The sequence below is a fragment of the Varanus komodoensis genome, unplaced genomic scaffold (genome assembly GCF_004798865.1).
Source record: "Varanus komodoensis strain SLA01 unplaced genomic scaffold, ASM479886v1 scaffold44_3, whole genome shotgun sequence".
Classification (NCBI taxonomy): domain Eukaryota; kingdom Metazoa; phylum Chordata; class Lepidosauria; order Squamata; family Varanidae; genus Varanus; species Varanus komodoensis.
In genome coordinates, this window is record NW_025336010.1 from 1,971,812 (window position 1) to 1,992,851 (window position 21,040).

Here is a 21,040-nt window from a genome sequence, read left to right on the forward strand (position 1 = left end):
CGAGCGGGCGGCGAGCGCTGCCGAGCATCTCCGGCGCGGCCGCTTCCCGGCGTCGCTCCCCGCACCCGGTGAGCCTGACCCGCTGCAGGCCCGGCCCGGCCCGGCCGCGCTCGCTGCCTCCAGCCCGCCATTCCGGGTCGGCGGCGGGCCCGAGCCCGAGCTCGGGGCCCTGCGCGTGCCCGCCCGCCCGCAACCGGCCGCCTTTGTTTCCCGGCGCCGCGAGGGAGCGGCGCGTCCTCCCTGGGCGGGTCGCCGTGCCGGGCGTGGGGAGGCCTCGGCGGGACCTGCGGCGGCCTGCGGCGGCGCCCACCGGCGGGAGGAGACACGGCGGGCGGGCGGGAGGACCGGCCGGCGAGCCCGTGCGCCCCGGGCGCACAGACGCGCTGCGCCCGGTGTGTCCCCGCAGCCGCCCTGGGCGCACTCGCCGACGGGCCGGCTTTTATGCTCACGCCAGCTCCCCGCCTGCCGGGGGTGGGAGGAGCCGGGCAGGTTGTCCCCGCTGGGCCCAGCCCTCCCCTCCCCTCCCCGCGCGGCTGAGAGGGGTCGGGGGAGGGGGCAGCATGGCCTGCCCGTCCGGCCCCTTTTCCAACGCTCAGCTGCCCCAGGAGTGTGGCGCTGCTCCTCGCAGGGAGAAGAGGTCCGAATGGAGACAGAAGCCAGCCAGCCCGGCCTCGCCTCCCCGGACTCCCCGCACGATCCTTGGTACTCGGCCCGGCCATCCCGAGCCCGCCCGGTCGGCCGCCCGCCTTCCTCCGCGTCGGCAGCGTCCCCGCCTCCCCGCGATGCCCGGTAGCTCGTGGCCGGGGCTGGCTTTCGTTGGCCGGGGAAGCCGCCAACATGGCCGATCGCCGCGCCGCACTCGCCTCCTCTCCAGGCGCCGCCGCTGCCGGCAGCGCCTCCGCCTCCTCGCCAGCCGGGCAGCCCGCCCCCGCGGCGCCCCGGCCCGCTCCTTCCGGCCCCGGACGGGCATCCCGAGCGCCCCGGCGGCGCACACAGCCGCTCGCCCGCCATGGATGGGGGAGTTCGGGGGTGTCCGAGCGCGGCGGCCCGAGCCTCCCCCGCGCTGCGCCCCCGGCCCTGCCTCCTGCGCCCCCGCCGCCTTCCCCGCCTGTGCTCGCGGTTTGCCCCCGCTTCGGGCGAGGACTTGGTCGCTGCTTGCGCGGGTGGCTCGCGGGGATGGGTTTAAGTCCGCGTTTCTGCTTTTCTCCTCGCTAGCAAGATGTTCATCGGGGGACTGAGCTGGCAAACTACTCAAGGTGAGCCGGGCGCGTGAGACGGAGGCCGGGCCGGGGGTCTTGGGGCGGTTCTCGCCGAGCGGCCCCCGAAGCCCGAACTTTCCCAACTCTTCTCCGCCCCTCCCCAACCCTCTCCGGTGCGCCGGGCTGGGCGGGGGGCGCTCTCGGGCGCGCCTTTGGCGGGGGGGGCCCTCAGCGCGACCGCCGCCGGCAGCCCCCTCCGCACTCGCCTGGCCGGCCGGCCGCGCATGTGGGTCTTTGTGATCCGCTCCGGGGAAGAGGACGGCGCTCCCGACTCGTTTGCGGGCGGGGGCGCTGGGGTCATGTGCCCTCTCGCGAGGCCGCTTTCCGCCCCCCGCGTGCCCCGGCGGCGGGCAGCGCTTCGCATCGCCCCAGGTCTCCGCCAGCAGAGGTCGATCGTCTTTCTCCCCCCACCCTCCTTTCTGGGAGGTGGCAGGCGGCGAGGCGGAGAAGAGGCGCCGCGGGGAGGGGGCCTGGCTGCCGCCACCTGCAACCCGGACTCAGTGGGTCGCCTTGCCTTGTGCTTGCAGAGGGGCTGCGGGAGTATTTCAGCCAGTTCGGCGAAGTGAAGGAGTGCCTGGTCATGAGGGACCCGCTGACAAAGCGCTCCAGGTGAGTTGCTTCTGCCCGCCCCCCCCCCCCGCCCGCCCACAGCCCCTTTCTAACCAGCTCTCTCTCTGTCCCTGCCTCCCTCCCCCCTCTGGTCCCCTATTCTGGCACAGGGGTTTCGGCTTTGTCACGTTCATGGACCAGGCCGGCGTGGACAAGGTTCTGGCCCAGTCCAGGCACGAGCTGGATTCGAAGACGGTGAGTTGCTTCTCCCACCTCGTGCAGTTTGTTTAGCTTTGAAAAGGTTTGGAGCCTCCGTCAATCACAGGTTGAGATCGGGAAACGATCTGCGGGGGGGGGGAGCCCCCCTCCCGGTTAGCAGGTTGGAAATTGGCTGCTCCTTTGCACAACACAGGGTGCTAATGGGCAGGGGAGTTTCTCCACTGAGGAGTGCTGATTTTGAAAAGTTTATCTCAGCTGTCTTGCAAAGGGCATCAGGGAGAGGCTGAAGCGAGAAGTCCTGAGCCGAAGACAGGCTCAAAGTGGTGCTAATGGCTGTTTTGGAGAATGCACCAGGTGTGTGTGTGTGGGGGGGGGGCAGCTTGGGCAGCCTGTGGTGTGTCTTGTGACATGGGCACGTGTGCTGGATCTGGACCATCTTCTTGAAGAATGTTTTCCCTTGCTCTGAAGTTCAGGGCCAAGTCCATGGATGTCTCCATGAGTTTACAGGATATTTTTGTAGACAGGGAGGCAGGCTGACCTGGCCCTTTTATTAGGTTTTCCAAGTTTGGTTGGTCTACACAAGCTGGTTTTGGGGACCTTCTTACTCACCTCTGAAAAGGAGCTTGTTAGGGTGCAAGCTATGCGGAGTGTCTGCAGCTGTTACCAGTTCCTTTCCCCTCTGCTCTAAGATGTGGGGAAAGAGGCACACCATGAGCAGAGAGGGAAAGTTGTTTCATGCGCTCAGAGACCAACTGCAGTGCCTTTGTAGTTCCCTGTGGTCTCTGGGGCCACATGAGGACCGGGCGCTGAAGCCAGTGGATGTTGGGGTGACAGAATCTGGAGCGTAGCCTTCGCACTGGGGTCCTTTCTGACTCACTGCTCTGTTTGGAATACCTGAATTGCGTCTTGACAGTTTGTCAAGCCATGTGATTTGGCTTTGCAGCATTCCGGTGAAATTAGAAATCTTGAGTCGTAAGGCTAGGCAACTGGTGCCCTCCAAATATTCTATTCTATTTCCAATTCTATTTCCTGGGTTTATGGGATTTGTAGCTCAAATGTCTGGTGTGCAAAGAAAGTTGAGGAGGAGGAAAAGGGACTAAGCCCACGCCAGTTTCCACCTGGAGAGCTGCTGAACCTCATAAGGGATTCATTCTGGCGGTGGCGGCAGCCCTGACACTGATCCTCGGCCGTCCCTCAGGTCTGCTTACCGGTCTGGCACCTGGCGTGCCTCGTGTGCGGAAAGGGACGGAGGCCGTTGTGTTTTGGCAGGTCTAAAAGTGAAGACGCAGGATGACTGTGGACACACAGCATGGCCGACAATCCGCGCCGTTGATTCATTCACATTCCCACCATCTGGTGGGTGCTTGGTTGGCCATTAATAGGCCATGGAAGGGGCTCAAGCTGCCTCATTTTAGGGCCGAAGACGGAAAATACAACTCAGACCTCAAACACAATCTTCTTTCTCATTTCTGGGGACTACAAGGTTTGGGCTGGCTTGCAGGTGTTTGTTTTCTTCCTAAAGTCTACAGATCTAACTGGTTTAGTGTATGGCTGCCCAGACCAGTGGATCCTGCATGAAGGGATTTGAATCTGAAGTAGTCCTTGACATTTGTGACCTGTTTGGCCTTGTTTGACAGATCAGAGTTGTGGGTGGGGGGGGGGGGGTATAGGCATGTGTGATGTCACGTATGCTGAATTTGGGAGTCCCTCCACATTGGGTACGTTTAGCTGTTTTTCTCATGGACTGAAAGAGTTGCGACACAGGACTCAAGGTTAGTGTTGCACGAAGGAAACTGTTTTTCAAAAAAATTTTTTCCAGTGAACAACTTTGAAGTCCAAGCAACAATCTACTGGAAAGTTTTCCTGTGTGAGTCCCATAGAAATGAATGGAGCTGTGCATTGCTCTTTCATTTCAGTGGGTCAAGGGAACTTCTTGGTGGCTGTTGCTCTGTTGTGTGAACAGTTTAAGTACAGTTCTGGTAAACTTCTGTCTGCAAGGGGAACAAAAGAAGCCAAGGGAAGGTCTTTCCGTGAGGCCATGTGTGGGGGTGGCAGTGGAAATCACAGGTCTGCTCCTGTTGTAAACCTGTGGATTGCTCCCTTTGACTGTTCCCTTAAAATTAAAACTGTATCTTAAAGGTTAGGCATTTCTAAAAACAGGACAGAACTCTGTGGATTCCCCACCCTGCTGCTGTGTCAGCTTTGCGCAGCGGGTGGGGTGGCCCCCAGGGGAGGATGCTGGGGGAGCGTGTGCCTGGGACACTCGTGCTCGAGGGTCTTGCCTGGTCCTGCTCTAAGACCGTTCGGGCCGCTGCCGCAGGAGCGTGAAACTGGGAGAACACTCCGTGGCGCTCGCGAGGACTGCATGGTCGGGATCCCCGTTTGGAATGCCAGCAGGAGGAGCGTTTCTGGGGTGGGGCCACTCCCCCCAAACTTCCTGCGGTGCCTCATTGGCTATGCCTGTCATGCATCGTTAGGAGACAGGCTCGTCCCTCGTCCTCAGAGAGGCAAGCGATGGATATCCAGGTGTCCCACGGCACCCTGGGTGTTTGTGGGGACCCCGGTGGGAGGAGGGGAGTGCTCTGGGGCCCCCGTCCCCCCCGTGGCACACCAGGGAGCCCGCCCGTGTGTCCTTGCAGCCGGGCCCTGGGCCTCCCCGTGGGGCAGAGCAGGTGGGGGAGGGGTGGAGTGAGCCAAGGGAGGACGGGCGGGCTTTTGAAACCCCCTGATGTGCCTGGCTGGGCGGCTGGAGGGGAGGAAGCGGGAAGTGTGGGGGCAGCTTCAGCGCCGAAGAGCCCTCTTTGTCTTTGTCTCCAGCGCACACCATTCCGCCTTTCTTCCTTTCCCTCTACCTCTGGGCCAGCCCAGGATGCTTTGGGGTGTGGCGTGGAGGATGCCCTCCCCAAATTCATGCACACGCACTTACTTCGCATGGGGCATGGCCTGCTGGGAAGTCCTGGGCAAGCCCCACTGGAATGGGTGGGAACAGCAGCTCCGCAGCTGCTCCCGTTCACTTCAAGGAGCCCCTCTTTGTCGCATCCTGTGCCCCACTGGGACGGACGCGGTTAATGCACCTCCCCCTCCGGGCCCTCTTGTATTTATTTGCATGCAAAGTGGGTACGGCCTTTTGAAATGCGTTTGCTTACTGCAGGGCCCAGTAAAAACCAGTGAGACAGTGTGGCTGCCCGGACAGGAATTGAAGCAGTTGCCAAACTCCGGCTAAAGGGCTGCCTGGCAAAGGCTGCCGTGCTGCGTGGCAAACGCCTTCAAAGCCGTGAAGGCACACCAGGGGATGCTTGTGCAGGTGTGCCCGGGGCACATTAATCCCCCCGAGGAAGCTCCCCGGGACATTGCCCAGGAGAGGGCCAAAGCCAGTGGGATTTGTCGGTGGGCCTCCCGTGCTCAGGGGTGCCCCAAGGGGCCCCAGGCAGGGGCCTGGGAGCTTCCTCAGCTGGGGAAGGCAGTGCACCTTGGCTGGAAACGCGCCGTGCTGCCTGAGGGGAAGGTTTGGCTTCGGTCTGTAAGGCTGAGGGGGCTGCAGCCTGCCAGCGCCCGAATGTTGGGCCTTGGCCGAACTTCTGGGGGAACAGGAGCCTGTCCCAGAATGTCTCTGTGGAGTCATTCAAGTGTCACGCAAATGCATCCTGCCCTTTTTTCTCTTGTGAGGAACCCAAGGTGGCCCCCGCAGCTCTCCGTCACTCCATTTTATCCTTGCAACAACCACCCTGCGAGGTAGGCAGGCTGTGAGTGAGTGACTGGCCCAGAGTTGCCCGTGAACCCCAGTGGCTGCATGGACTAGAATGTGGATCTCCTGGGCCCCTAGTCCAGCCCCCTGCCCACCACACCGGCCCGCAACTGAGTCGGATGCTTCCGTAAGCTGCCCAGCTCGGATCCCCTCCAGCCCAGCCTTGTGCTCCCTGTATGTGTAGGGCCGCCCTGCACTTGTTCTCTCCCCGAGCGGCTTTCCCGGAATTCAGGCCAAGAACGTCCTTTCCCTGCACTTGTGCAATCATCCTTTTAAACTGGGCCTTCACCAGGTTAGAAGGCCCTCTTGATGGAAGCTGAGCTGCTGTTCTCACATGCATGCACACCGCAGGATTTTCCTGCAGCGGCTGAGTGGCAGGTGAATCCCTTGGACTGGCAGAAGCAAAAGGGCGTTTGCGAGCCATCAGTCAGCATTGCGGTCATACGGCGATACATGTGTGTGCCTGAAGCAGCCCCGGTGGCTACGGTTGTTTTCCCCCGGCCTGGAAGTGTGAGCCGAGTTTGTGCGGCTATACCAGGAGAAGCCACGTGCCACGTGAGAATGGTCTTCATTCTCCTGCGTGGGAGGCACCACGCTGGCGTTTGTTTGTGGCAATGGGCATTTAATAGGCACCTTGGCTGGGCGCAAGGACGCGCTGGAAGTGGCAGCCTTCTAAAGGGCCTGCTCTCCCCCCAAGGGGTGGGGCAGGGCGGGTGGGGCATTCGGGGCTTAGAGGGAAGCCATTTGTAGCTTTGCCTGTGCTGGGGATCTGTCGACGCGTCTTCCACAGCTCTGGCTGCTGTGACACCAGTTTTGCCACAGATGCCTCAGATCATGACGGAAGCCCATTAAATGCGGTCATGGGGCTTTGACAGTAATTGCACGGTGCTTGGTATGGGATCAGGATCGCAAGAGAGCAGATTGTCTCCTCGGTTCCACCCCTGACTCCTCGTGGCTGCGGGTGAAAGCCGAGAGTAGTTTTTAAAAGACATCTATTATTTATGTGTTCAAGAGTGTAAGAGCAGGTGGGCTTTCTCGTGCCCCCCATACACGTGGCTGGGGCACTGAAGCAGGAGGGGCGGGGCTGCCCCCACTGCTCCCTGGTTTCCATGGGGTCTGTCCGGGGCAGGGCTGTGTCATGTGGTGCCTCAGACTGGCTTGCAAGGTGTGACCGAGGGTGCCTGGGGTGACAGCAGTCGCAGGCCAAGGGCTGCCAGCCTGAGGAGAGGGACTTGCCTGTCTCTGCTTGCAGAAGGACGCACGGGATCTGCAGCCACGTTCGCTGGGCCGCTCCGATTATGGTTTTCCATCGCTTTCTGTGAGGGAGCCCAGCCCAGTCTGCCTGGGGCGTGCGGGCTGGCCGTGCAGGAGCTGCAGTCCTGCATGCCAAGGGGGCACCAGAAGATCTTAGCGGCGTGAAACAGCCACGCGCACGAGCGGTGGAGCTCTGGCGAGTGGGTTGTGACACGTGGCCGGCACTGCAGCCGAACCTTCCGCAGCCTGAGTCCCTTCTGGTAGATCAGCCTGCATGGTCCTCAAGCAGGGCGATGGAGTCGTAGGCCCAGGTTCTGGCGTGCGCCAAGCAGACCACGGGGCGGGAGAGACCAGTTTGTGTTTGCCCCCCTCTGTGATGGTTGGTTTGGTCTGGCCAGTCCCTCACCTCCCTGCTCTGTTCCCTGCTTTGCTTGTGCCAAAGACAGGCGCTATTTGGGGTGGGAAAAGCCGCCTTCTCTCACCTGTTCTCCTCCAGACGGGTTGGACCAAATCTCCATCGTCTGTGGCCAGGCTTTGGCAGGGATTTGGGGGACGGACCCCAAGCTCAAAGGCCTGCTGCACAGTCAAGATAAAATAGCAGGGAGAAGTGGCGTGTTCTGAAAACACCTGCAGCAGCGGCGCTTCCTCCCCCGTAGTAGCCTGAGGTGCAGGCAGTGCTCCCTTCGCGTCGGAAACCTGCTCACTTGTAAGTGGCAGAGCTGAGTTCATTACATGCATTTGCCTGTTATTTTGCTTTTCTTACAGAAAATTCACTCAAAGTGAAATGGGAAAAGTAAAAATCTGTATAAAACCACGAAACAAACACACAAGTTTGAAGAACTATGCTTCAAATTGTTGTCGTCTTAGAAAACTTTCATAGACTGCTTGGAAACAGGGAAAAGAGGTAGCCTGTGATCTCTCCATGGATTCGTTGCACCACTGTGGTGCCAACACAGAGAAGGCTGTGTCCTTGGTTCTTGAGCCTCTGGACTCAGGAGACTTGAAGGCTGACTTTAAGATTTTGGCCGCTTCATCTGGGCCAATCCCAAGTGGAGGTGGATGGATCTATCCATTTCAGATGCTCTCAGTTCCTAAATCTGGGTTGTCCCAAATGCTGAGATTAACTTGAGAAGAAAAAAGTTTGCATAGAAATTCATAGGTGTTTTGATGTACATTTCTCCAAATACATCTATTTCTGATCACAAGGTTGCCTAACTGCACATTTTCTGCATTATGCATTATGTTAGCGGTTTTGTTATGTTATGTTAGCGGTTTTGCTAACATAATGCATTTTTATTCTTATTTTCATCAACACAAACTTCTGGTGCACATTTTTTCTCTGTTACAAAATGTGTGCACGGGTCAATCTGAAAGCTGCTTGGGGCTCACGTATCAGGTTCAAAGGTGAAGCCATTTTAATTAAAATGTGAGTTAAACTGAACCCAGAATTGAATAGGTAGGCAGTGCAGCTTAACGGAGTACATTGGGCATTAAGTCTGAAGCAGAAATGTTGCAGCTCAGAGTCTTGGGCTGGATCCAGGGTCCCAGGGTGACCCACCAGGGTTCCCCCAAAACCGCTGCTCCTCGCCCCACCCCTTCCACCCAGGCACAGGTTGGTGGCTTCGCTATTTTTGTGCGAAGCGGAATGCCTCTCTAGGGGCTTGGTTACCCCAGAAGGCGCTTTAAGCCGGTGGCTTTGGTATTTGGCTGCTGCCTTTTTGCCTTCGGCTCCTCCCCTTCATTCCCTGCTGCCTTTGAACGGTGTTTTCCCTTTCCCGGCAATGGGCCTGCAGATGTAAGCGGGTTCAGAGCCCTGCCCTGAAGCAGCCGGTATGCTGGTTGGAGGGGATGGGAGCGAAAGCCCAGGGTGCCTGCAAGGCAGGAGTGGGGGACGCTGCTCGCCCCCCATTTCCTGCTGCGGCATGCAGAGGGTGCCTGCTTCCTGGGAGCAAACCGCCCTCCCCTCATGGAAACAGGGAACGGCCGCCGCTCTTGCAGGTGCCGCCTGCAGCTCTCCAGGGGCTTCCCTCCTTCTGCAGCCTTCTCTCGTGGATTGCTTGCATTTAGCTTTCCCACCAGGAGCTGTCTAGAGGCAGAGCTGGATAGAAATGTTTTAAATAAAACAAAGAACTGTCCTTTCCAGTCTTTTTCATTTCCCTTCCAGCCACAATTTACCTGCAAGAATTGCTCAAGCTGTGGAAGAAATTTGTCTAAACACAGTTGATCAGTAGAGCGCCACAAAGGGTGCTTTTTGCACCCATGGCAAAGGAAGGCTTGGGATAGCCATTGCTGAGGCGTGGAAGTTTTGTCTTGGAGCTGCACGTTGTGGGCGGAGAGCTGGGAGAGAGTTGTGCACTGCCTTGTGATCTCCCGCCAGCTTCCTGGGTCTTGCTGTCTGTGGGTTGCTGCACTCGCTGGTGATTCCTGCTGTGGGCGCATACCGAGGGCAGGTGTGGGTGTGCCGTGGGAGGGGCTGCGGAGGCAGCTTCCGTGGGGTCCAGGGGGCGACCTGACCTGAGTGATGTGGGGGCAGGGCTGCACACATGAAGGAGTCCCGGCAGCTGGCCTGGATGGACGGCACTGGAAGGGCTGGAGCAGTTGCCCCGGCCCCTCCCCTCCCCTCCCCACGTGGCCCAGTGGCGCCTGTTGTCTCTGGTCACCCGCTCTGGAAGGCAACCCTGGCTAACGGCTTCTGTCCAAGTGGGACACCTTGGCCGTGAAGGCGGCCGTGAGAGGCATCTGCTGGCCTGGCCCAGACGGAAGCAGCATGCCGGCCTGCACTGCCCCCCCACCCCCGATCTTTTGCAGCAGCTCTGCAGAGGTGGTTCTGCCTGGAGCTGGAGGCCATTCCAGAGCAGGACACCGGACTGGCCCCACAGGGCACCCCCTGGCAGAGGCTGGGCAGACTGGGGCTGCGCAAGAGGTCCTGCTGGTGCCCAGGGGCTGGGCAGGAGAGGCGATACCATGGTGGATGTTGTGCGCTGACACCAGAATGTGGCAGCACCCCCCACTCTTCCTTCTGGGCACCCCACCCCCCCGGAGCCTGGTGCGGCCTTCCCTCTGCAGTCCCGCTGCTGTGCGCTCCGTCCTCGGTTCTTCCGGCCTCTGAGGATGGAGGCAAGGCTGTTCAGCAGGGAAAGTGGCGGGCAGGGGGAGGGCCCGTGGCCCAGAGCTGCCTGCGCAGGGCGTCTGTCTTCCCCCGAGCGGCTGGGTGCGGTGCCAGAGATCCCCTCGCGTGCGGCAGGCGAAGGCCTGGCTGGTGGCGAGGCCCGGTTCTCGCACGGAGCGGCCCTGGGGCCCTGGGGTGCGGGCTAGGCCGAAATGCACCGAGCCGCCTGCATCCAGGGGTTTTTCATGAAGTGCTGCATGGAGGAGGATGTGGCCATGGGGCCCTGACTGGTCGGAAAGGCTAGCGCAGAGTGCGGGGCAATGCCCGGCGCTCCGGGACATTCAGCAGCCGCCCAGCCCCGCTTCTCCCGGCTCCCCTGGCCTTGAAGGTCACTGGGCAGGGAGCCGGCCGTCGCTTTTCCACGCGGCGTTGAGGGAGCAGTGGCTGCTGTGTGCGAGAACAGCAGGCCCCCCGTTCTCCGGGCGACTGGGCGCAGGCCTGCCTGGTAGCCAGGCGTACGGGAAGGCAGCGCCCGCCCTTCTCAGCCGACAGCGCTGATGCTGCCGGGGGGTGCCAGGCGTGGGGCCCTGGCACATCCGGGCGACACCAGGCTGGGAAGGACCCCCGGGAGCCCCTGTGGGGTGGGACAAAAGGTTCCGCTGCCAGGGAACATTCCCTCGGAAATGGCCGGGGTCCTTCACGCAACCCGTTCACGAGGGCGGCAGCGGCAGGCGTTCGCTTGTGCTCTGCCTCAGGTGACTGCCCGGCGAGCGCGCACAGTAAGCCTAGCCTGCTCAGCCTGCCGGAGTCGGTGTGTCAACAGCAGATGCCATCCAGGCCCGCCCCGAGGCGTTTGCCCCTTCTCCCCTGGCCTGGGACCCATGTGGGGATGCTGGGTGGGGTGGTGCTGCCGGAGGAGCTCCAGCCGGGCGGAACAGCCCGCCTTCTCCATGCAGACCATCCTCAGATGGAGTCAGATAGACCGGGAGCGCTCCCCCCACACTCCAGCCCAGCTGGTTGCCCCCCCGGCATCTTAGGGTGGCCCAGCCGTGCTGGAGAGTGCCCCTGCAGGACTTGCTCTTCCCTGCGGCCCCCCCCCCCGGGGGCCCCCCCCCCCCAGGCATTTCCTGGCAGCGGCAGCAGGAGTGCCCACCTGCCCTCCTGGCGAAGCGGCTGCATGAGTGGAGAAGAGGGGCTGTGCTCTGCTGCCCACCCCGCCCGTGCCCCCCTCCCGTGGCTGCCCGAAGGCAGAGTGCCCCAGAGAGAGGGGCAGGCGCTTGGCCACCCCAGCCCCTAGCGGGCGAGGCACACCGGTGGGGCTGCAGGCCAGGCCCTGCACATAGAGGCTCAGCAGGCAGCAGGCCATCAGGTGCTGCACCCCAGGTGGCTCTGACTCTGTGCAGGGCACAGCATCACCCGTTGGCCCTCTGGCTGCGATGGAGCTTGTCAGGGGGCAGGAGCCCTCCCGGAAATGTCCCACCCCACAGAGAAGCCACTGGGGTGGGAGCGCCCCGTCTTCTTCTGCAGTCTGCCTGCAGGATGGATCCTGGGCGAGGAGGAGCCGGGTGGGCAGCGGAGCCGGTGCGTGTGGCCCTGGCCTCTGTCCTGAGCAGAGAGGGCGCGGTGCTGCTCCCGGACTCTGCCAGCGCTCCTTCCCGGCCCTCTTCCCCTGGGAAGCGCTAGGCGTGCTGGGGCAGTGCCTGCTCTGCCCTCGCAGAGGCGGTGGCTGGGGGGCCTGCCTGGCCTTTGCCAGTGGGGGGCGTGTGGTGCGTGGGGGTTGCTGTGCCTCCACGGCAGCTGCTGCTCCCCATGTTGGGGGCAGGCGGGGAGGCAACAGGGCCGGCCTGGGGGCCGTGTTTGTGTGTCGCGAAAGCAGGAGGGGAGGCAGCTGGGGGCAGCAGAGGTGCAGCAGCCTTTCCCAACCCGGTGCCCTCCGGATGCCTTGAGCTGCCTGGGAGTGGAGGGAGTCGCATCCAGGGCAGCACCGGGCTGGGGTGGCTCCTTGTCTGCAACACGTTTTGGGGTACCTACCCAGCATGGGAGGCTGGCAGGGCAGGCCTTTAGTGACAATCTGGGTGACGGGCACTGGAGTCTGGGTGGGGCCGATGAGGGCTGTCGTCCGGCCTGTGTCTACTCAGGGGTAAGCCCTGCCATTCACGTGCAGGACTGCAGCCTTTGTGGATAGCGGTTCACAGTGCCGTGCTAGGCTGACAGAGAGGCGAGTCCGCGGGTCCCGGATCAAAGCGAGCCAGAGCTTTTCCACACAGCAGAAATGGCAGGTGGAGGCTGCTGTGCTCGGGGAGAAAGGCCAAACACCCTCCTTGTGGAGCGGCTGGGCAGGGCCGGCCGGGAGGACGCTTCGGGGGCTTTCCTTCGTAGGGTCGCCATCGGGTGCAGAGGCTTGATGGCGCAGAACGGCCGTGGCCTGTGGGCCCCCCGCCCCACCGTTTGTGGAAGCCCCACCGGCCCCAGTTCAATTTTCCGTGCGACTTGGTGATGCTTCCTCTTTTGAATGTAAGGATTTACCTGTTGAATTTATCTTTGCTCGTCTGTTTTGTTTTACGGGTTTTTATGCTGTGTGTCATCACAAATCTGACTCCATGGCCAGGCTGCAGCGGCCTGGGCTGGACTGCTGCTGGGCACTCTGCATGGGGCTGCCCATGCGGTTGGTGCAACAGCTGGGACTCCGGCCGGCCGCAGCACCGATGCTCCCCCCCCGCCCCGCGTGCAGCACCTTTCCTCAGCACCTGTGCAGCTGCCTTCCTGCTGCTGAGCCAGACCTAAGGTTCTGATACTGGTGTAGAAGGCCCTAAAAGTCGTGGGACCTGGGTGCCGGAGAAGGCGCCTTCCCCCTTACCGTACCAGCCTCCTGGGTCGTCAGGCTGCCGGGTGGCTCGCTCAGGGTAGGGCCACGTAGACCTCAGCTGGGCTGAGGTCCCCTCCAAGAAGAGCCTGCAGGGCGGAGGTGCTGTTCCGTGGGACTTTCCGCCTCTGGAGGTCAGAGGACACTGGTGTGTGGGGAGCCCTGCGGCAACTCGGAGCCACTCCAGGATTCTCAATGCTGAGCAGGCGATGAAGGGGAAGGAGGTGGGCTGGCAGCAGGAGGGAAGGGCATGCGGCAGGCGGGCTGGGCTGGGAGTGGAACGGCTTCCCCTGCCAGCCGTGGCTTGGGCCGGAACACTGGCTGTCCTGCCAAGGGCCTGGTTCAGCCTGTCCTGCTGGAGAGGGATCTCCAAGTCAAGATGGACCTAAAGTTGAAGGAAGGGGAGGTTTCCCTTCATCCCTGTTGCATGACACTGGAACTGTGTGTCTTCCAAAAACAGAAAGCTGTGGCCTGACACAAGGAAGGGGAACGTCGGGGGGGGGGGGTCTGTGGCACTCACATCCTGCGCATGGACTCCCCCTTTGCGCAGCTGGTCGGCCCCCTGAAGCAGAGTCTGGGCTGGAGGGGCCATGGGCTGTCTTACATTAATGGATGAGATAATTGGCGCAAGTGGTGCTGGCCAGCTTGGATGGCTTTGGAAGGGAACCAGGCAGACGCGAGGAGGTCTCCTGGACAGCTAGTAGCCCTGGCATGGGCACGGAAGCCCCGTGTCTGGCGCAGAGCTCCTTGGGTCCCAGCTGCTGAGACACATCGCTGAAGGCTTCTCCGCCAGGAGCAGCTGCTGGGCGAGAGCGGCCTTTTACGCAGCCCGGCAAGGGCCGCCCCATGTGCCCTCACAGGCAGCTTTGCAGCAGGGGCTGTGCAGGGAAGGCGTGGGAGGGGCTGAGGAAGAGCAGGGACTGGCTGGTGGGTCTGATGAGGCTGGGAGGTTTATCCAGTTGGGGCTTCACCAGTCTTCCCCAACATGGTGCCCGCTAGACGGGTTGGACTGCAGTTCCCATCTTCCCCAGCAGTGTGGCCATGCTGACTGGTGTTGATGCGCGCACGGCCTGGTGCAATCTGTTAGCGGTTTGTGACATTGCGGAGGTTGCTCATGTGGCCTGTCCTGATGGCCCTGATGGGATTTGGGAGGCGGGGAGGGCAAGGGCAGCCCCTGGGGTGGGGGGCATGGCGAGTTGCTGCGTGGAAGGCGCAGCTGAGCAGAGGGAGCTGTTGTGGGTGGACGCTTTGTGGGTGCTACTGAGAACGGGACAGGCAAAGATTGCGCTTTGGGGCCCAGTGGAAAGCCCGCCTCAAAGTGAGCCACGGGGGTCCAGGAGCACAGCAGAGAGATTGCAGCCCGCACTGCTCCATCCAGCAGGCCCCGAGGACTGCTGTTCGGTGCCCCGGTGGTGTGCCCAAGAGTGCCGTGAGCCTGGACAAGGGTGCCGCTGCCCTGCGCCTTCTGCGCCATGTGCATGGAGGCGTCCCAGGGATACGTCGGGCTTCCCCTGAACCCTTAGAATACCTCAGAGCTGAACAGGGCCGGGAGCAGAGCCTGCCAGGCGTTCTCCTGCCCGGGCCTCCGTCCAGCGCGTGGGAGCTCGGCGTGGGCTTTGCCTCAGCAGCACTCCCCCCCCGAGGGCCCCCTCTGGCTGCTGCCTCGGGTGTGCCGGAAGCACGTGCTCTTCTGATGGGTGTCTTGTGGCGGGTGACCTCTGCAGAGGGGAGCATGCAGTGGTGACTTCTCCCAACTCTTCCTCTTCCAGATTGACCCAAAGGTTGCGTTTCCTCGCAGAGCACAGCCCAAGGTAAGTACCGCTTGCGTTCTCTTGCGAGTGGTCGGATCTCACTGGGGACCGGAGGGTCTGTCCTGCATCCAGGGGCTGCGCGGTTTTGTTGGCTGCTGGGTGTGTGTTGAGCGAGGGAACCCTCTCTCCTGTGGTCTTTCCCTGGTCATGCTGACTGGGAATGATGGGGATTGTAGTCCAAATCATCTGGAGCGTGCCAGGTTGGGGAAGACCAGTCTGTGTGATCTTCACTCCACTTTCCAAAGTTTGCTGTGAACCCAGCCTTCTGATTGGTGCCATGTTTCCTTGCTAAATTTTGTGGGCATGAAAGTGTCAACTTAAGGGCTCACAAAATCTAAACTGGCTTTTACACTGGTGCTTTCCAGGTACCCTGGACTAAAATTACCGTCATCCTGGTCACTGGTGAGAATCAGTTCTGTATGTGTGTGGAACAGAAGCTTAGAGGCAGTTGTATGAACTGTCGTCTGTGCCCAGAGACTTCAGGCTTGTGACGTTTCTTTCCTTTTGGGGTTTTGCTGGAGAATTCCCAGGAGGTACAGTGGTTGGGTTGCGCACCCTCGGAGTCACAGATGAAGTTGTGATAAAGTTGAATGAAGGTAGCTAAAGCTGAATTGGCAAGGCCTGAGTTACTGCAGAAGATGGACCTTCGTGGTCTGATTGAGGAGAGCAGCTTTGCTCTGGGAGGGGAAAGCCTCGCGGGTCTGAGGAGCCGCACGTTGCAGCCCATACTCCTCAGAATTTCGGGAAGCGCAGCATCGAGGATGAGGGTGCCGAGCAGCTGGGGACCAGCGTGAGGGTCAGGCCAAGGCTGCCCACGTGCGCAGGCATCCCGGCTCACGGCTGCGGCCACCCCTCCGCCTGCTGGGGTCAGAGGATGGCGGTCTGGGAAGGGGGCAATTTAAAGCCTCTTCCTTACCACCCCGCTATCCTGACTGCCATCACTAGCCTTGAGAAACATTGTCTGTGCCCAGGAACACTGAAGTCAAACCTCTCCACCCACCGCACATTCCTGCTTGCCCACTGCAGGAGGACACTGAGCTCTGGTTCAGAACTCCTGGAAAGGAGGGGAGGCCAAAGCTTCCTCCGGGATAAACCTTTCAGACTCTGTTCCTCTGGCAAAGTGGGCCACGCCACAGCAAGCCTGTGAGCACTGGAGGGCCACCTCTGGCGTGCCCGGCAACCGTCCATACCGGGGCTGCTGCCCAAAGACGCACGGGACAGCCCTGAGCAGCTGCACCAGGCACGGTTCCCAGCCTGCCTCTCCCGCACCTGTCGCAGCCCAGTGGCAGCGGTGGCACCGGGCACCGCAAAGGGGGCGCCGCGAGTGGCCCTGCCAAGGCCTTCCTTGCCAGGGGCCGCTTGGGCAGCTTGTGGGCCCCCTTCCTGGCCGGGGCCCCAGGAATGCTGGGCAGGGAGCCAAGCGAGGGCATCCAACAGATTCCCACCTCCAGGCGGATTCCACATAGATCCCGTCAGCAGTCCTGATCCGCCCAGTGCAGGGAGAACGGTTACTTGCTCCTGCCACAGCTGAGAGCTGCTCTGAGAGGTGGGTGGAGTGGCAGTGTCCAACGTGCAGGCCACCCCGCCGAGAGCGCTTGCTCCCCGTGAACTGTGGGAGCCCCGTTGGTGCAGCGTGGAGACATCTGCAGCATTGCGCTGGCACCGAGTAAAGGAAAGGAGTGAGGACGGCACCCTGTTGCCGTTTGCCTTGCGACTGTTTCCTGCCCCTCCGGACTTGAAGGAAGGCTGGGGAGCCAGTTCTTAGGATCCCATGGAGGCCTGGGCCTCATTTTCAGGGGCCGAAGGTGGAAGACGGGGAGGGAAGAGTAAGGACACATAGGCCTGGTTCAGACATCACAAGGGCCCACGTGTTGTTAAAAAGTGCTTGTGTTAAAAACAATTTGCGTATGAGCAGAAGGCAGCGTTTGTGCTGGTGCCTGCCCAACCCGGACTCAAGCCTGGAGGTGTGACTTACTGTGGGGCAGGTGGGGCAGAGGCAGCTCCGGATTAGCTTTTCCCCGCAACCCAGACTGCGCCACACTCAGAGTGCTGGGGATGGGGCGCCCAGGTGCCGAGCGATCGGGCTGTGAGAGGCAGCCCCGCACTGGCTTCAGCTTCACACATGAAACCCAGGATGTGAAAAGCCCTGCGGTGTTGTGATGCGTGAGCTGGGGCATATAGTTAAAAAACAAAAGGTGGGCCTTCCGTTGCAGCAGAGGGCTTCCAGTCAGCTTCCTGTCCAGAGAGCATGGAGGTGAGCGAGTGGCTGTAGGCACGTGGGCCCAGGTCTTCCGACACTTTCGTGGGAGAGTGCGCTGATGTCGAAATAGCCGCCCGCCGAGGTCTCTGCCGCTTTGCAAAACAGAAAAGGATGGGAAGCTGGGAGGGGGCTCTGTTTTCCATCCTTGCTAGACAAGGGGCACCTGCCAGAATCCCCCATTTCTCAAGTGTTCCTAAAGCCCCACAAGGGCCCTAAAGGTGATGGGCTTGCTGTGCGAATGAGGGAGGGGGCAAGGACAGGGCGATGTGGGCAACTTGGCGGCAAAGGGGATTCTGGACAGGGATGCTCCGGCATCCCGGGGAGCCAGTGCTGAGAGCACATGGCCGGATTTGGGTTAATTCCATTAAGCAGGATGGTGGCAGAAGGTGCTTTGGGGCGGGGCAGGTTGAGAATGCTGGGGATTAGCCCTGTACTCCTGGGGTGATTAGGGCAGCTCCTTGCGGAGCGGGGCCGGGCAATGGGCAGCTGGTACACAGAATCCCTGGGCACCTTTCGCCGTGTTAGCGTCGACCCCACAGCTCTGGAGGCAGGGAAGCCACAGGCCACTGCCTTTGTCTCTCCCCAGAGCTGCTTCTCATTGGGGTGTGCTTTGAAGGCGCCTTCTGCCAGCCACTGGGAACAGCCCATCTCCTGCGCATGCCAGCTGGTGCACACGAGCACTCTGCCCATGGTGCGTGTGAGAGAGCACAAGCCGTGCCCCTCGCCTCGCCTTGCCTCCGAGGAAATAAGGGCCAAGGCGTCCTCGGCGAGGAGGAAGGCCGGGGGGGCGGTGGTGTGGTCTGAAGCTGGGGAGGCTGCTCCGCAGGTGGGCGTCCACGGCCTGCGGCTGGGGTGACGGAAACAGATTCTCTGGCGCTTGGGGTCGGGAAGGGCCCCGGGCTCAAGCTCCAGGGTCACCATGGTTCAGATGCCTGCTCAGGTTTCCCTTGGAGAGCTGATGGGGATGATGGGTGCTGCATTCCAACACATTGGAAGTGTGTCAGGTTGGGGGCAGCTGCTCTAGACAACCCCGAGCTCCATGGACTGATGTTGTGACCCAGCATAAAGCGGATTTTGGTGCTACTGACCCCTTCAGGGGCAAAATTGCCATTGTCCTCCTGCTCCTCTGTCTTTTTGCGTGCTCCTTCGTGTTCAAAGGGCTCCGCTAAGCGCACTTTTGGAATATCTTTGGCCAGCGTGGAACCATGGTCCTGCGTGGCCCACGCCTTCCCCTGGGAAGGATGGCCGGGTCCTGCAGTCTGCACGCAGGCCTGGGGAGCGAGCGGCTTCTGGCCCCAGGAATGGGGGTGGGGCCTCGAGGACTATGGGCCCCTTCTCATTGGTCTGCTGGGTGTGGGATTAGCCTGGCAGAAGGGTGGCTCAGATGGCCGCGGGGGGGGGGGGCGGGGGGGCGGGGTTCCTGCCAGGGCTTTCTTGGAGGTGGAGTGAGCAAGCAGACACCTTTGTGCGCGGCATGTGAGATGAGAGGCCCCCTGCGAGAAGCAGAATTCCGCAAGCGGCATATATTTCATGCAGATCAAGCCTGCTTCATCCTTCTCTTTCATGGTTTTTCACAATTCATTCTGCATCGTTTACTCCTGGGGAGGGATGAGGAGAGTGCAGGAGAGTGGAGCCCTCTCTTTGCTGTGCCCTCTCCTTGCTTCACAAAGCAAATGCTTCCTAACTTGAGGTCTAGAAACTTTCTTTTTAAAAGAGCCAGTGTGGGGGGAACGAGTCTGAGGTCCTCAGAAGGAATTATGCATGTGTGTGGGATTGTGGTGCACATGTGTGCATACAAGCACAGAGCAGGCATGTGGTGCGTGGACACGTGGTTCCTTTGACCAGGATGGAGATGAGTCCGTGGGGACAAGCCCTGCCCTGCTGCCTCCTTGTCCTTCTGTCTTCCAGATGGTGACCCGAACTAAGAAGATCTTTGTGGGAGGCCTCTCTGTGAACACCACTGTGGAGGACGTGAAGCAGTACTTTGAGCAGTTTGGGAAGGTAAGCAGACCCTAAGCTGCGGGATTCCTCCTGTGGGCCTTTCTAAACGCTCTTGCAACCCTCCCCTCCCCCAAAGAACTGTGGGAAATGTAGTTCTTGGGAAGGGGGCCAGCAGAACGTTCAGTACTCACATCAAATGGGAACTCCCAGATTTCTTTGTGCGGAAGGCCAAGAACCGGTATAAAAACCAATATGGTAACAAACAAAGGTTCTCCCAGTATAAGCTGGCATAAATCATCCAGAGTTTAATGGAGAAAGAATGGTTTCTGCCAGGTGACCCCCCAGAAAGCACCCAGCCAGCTCTTCTGCCTGTAACAGCAGCTCAGCATGCAAAGACGAGCAAACAAAAGCGCTTTGCACACAGCACCTGCTGGTTCTGTGGGTGACCAGCTGCTGTTTAAGGTGAAGCTCCAGTGACTGCTTGGACAGCCCCCCCCCCCCGCACCCCAGAAGAGCTTTTGGTTTTTGTTTTCTCTTGGAAGTAAGCATCCCTTTGGTTTCTTGCCAGCGCACGGGGCCAAAAGTAACCGAGTGCACGCTTCCCCTGCACTGTGCCGTCCTCTCCTGAGGAGGCCTTGAGGCCTTGCAGTGTGCCTGATTCATAGCTACAGCTTGGAAGGGAATTTCTGCATTTAAGCATCCGTGACAGCCTTAAGCCTGCTTCCTCCAGCTTGGTGCCTGCCAGGTGTGTGGGGCAACTCGGCGGCACTGACCCAGGGCCAGCAGTTCTGCGTTGCCGGCCCGGTCCCTTTCCGGCTTTTGTCCTGGACTCTTCCTCCATCCCCCCACAGGGCCAAGACCTGGTTAGGGTGTTTTGTGGGCTGAGAAGGGACTCCAAATGGCCACCCTTAATGGTTTTCAGAAACGACTTCTCTCCATGGAGGACCCTTTCCCCCACCCTCTTTTTCGGGTATGAGGGTTGTCTCTTCACCTGGATTTCTCTCTCATCTGATTGCTCCTCTTCAAGGAGCTCTTGATTTCTTGTCCAGTTCTCAGTCTTCAACAAACAAGCCCCACGATTTGCATGCTGGATGCAGAATTTGAAGCGGAATGTTGATGCTGTGAGCCCTTAGCACTTTTTACATTATTTATTCATTCCTTTCTTTATGAACAAATGTGCTACCTTGTAGCTTACAAATATTTTGAGGGTGGCCTGCCATATAAAAGAATAAAAGCAATGCAATCAGAAAATTAACAGAAAGTGTGCAAGAACAAATCACAGCATTAAAATAACCCAATAAGACCTGCAAAATTAAGATGGCATCATATGGTGCCAAAAAGAAAACAAAGTTCTCACATCCCAAGTCGGGAAGTGTTCTAGATTGCCAATCCGTTGAATAGAGCTTGGAACCAGATCCTCAGTTAGCGAAGTTTTTAAGTATGATCTGCTCCAATTACCCGTCTCAGGTAATAGTGTGGAGGCTGAATTTTGGGCTGACTGCAGTTTCTCAGTGGTCATCAAGGGCAGCCCCCACATGCTGTGTGCTTCTGCCTGGAGTATCTGTTCATCTGTGTGTGTGGGGGGCGGGGGGGTCTGTAACCAGCTTATTTCGGGGTGAAGCATGGGAGAGCTCTACACGGACTTTGCCAGGTTAATCCTGGCAGGCATCTGGGTGCCCCCGGCCGGCCAATACTTTTTGGCTAGAACAATATTGCTGGCGCTTGAAAGCGCTGCACAGCACCTGCTGACTGACTACAAGAGGCAACGGAGCAACTCAACAGGAAAGATCTGAGGGTTCTAGCGGGAAAATGAGAATAATTGGCAAGAGAGTTACAGGTGGATGAATGCTTCCCCCCGCCAAGAAACATTACCTCCTCCCACTCACTTAGCTTTGGGAGAGCTTGTAATCCTAAGCAGGCCTTCATGGCGGGTGGGTGGGGGGAATCCATTTCAAATAAATCAGCTGTGCCTCACTTCTAAGTAAGTATTTCAAAGATCCTTAAATTTTATGTGAAATACAGAGGCGTTT

General features: G+C 60.0%; 1 protein-coding gene across 2 annotated transcripts in view; it reads left to right on the forward strand.

Moving 5' to 3' along the window:
* The first annotated feature begins 587 nt into the window (after positions 1–587).
* Positions 588–21,040, forward strand: part of MSI1 (musashi RNA binding protein 1) — a 43,737-nt gene continuing 23,284 nt past the window's right edge. The window contains exons 1-6 of one of the 2 annotated variants that reach the window (XM_044444352.1): positions 588–702; positions 1,216–1,256; positions 1,787–1,868; positions 1,979–2,063; positions 14,768–14,809; positions 18,978–19,070. In XM_044444352.1, coding sequence (XP_044300287.1) covers positions 644–702; positions 1,216–1,256; positions 1,787–1,868; positions 1,979–2,063; positions 14,768–14,809; positions 18,978–19,070 — 402 coding nt within the window. In that variant the 5' untranslated portion in view covers positions 588–643. The remainder of the gene's footprint in view (positions 703–1,215; positions 1,257–1,786; positions 1,869–1,978; positions 2,064–14,767; positions 14,810–18,977; positions 19,071–21,040) is intronic. The other variant, XM_044444353.1, reaches the window with a different exon arrangement.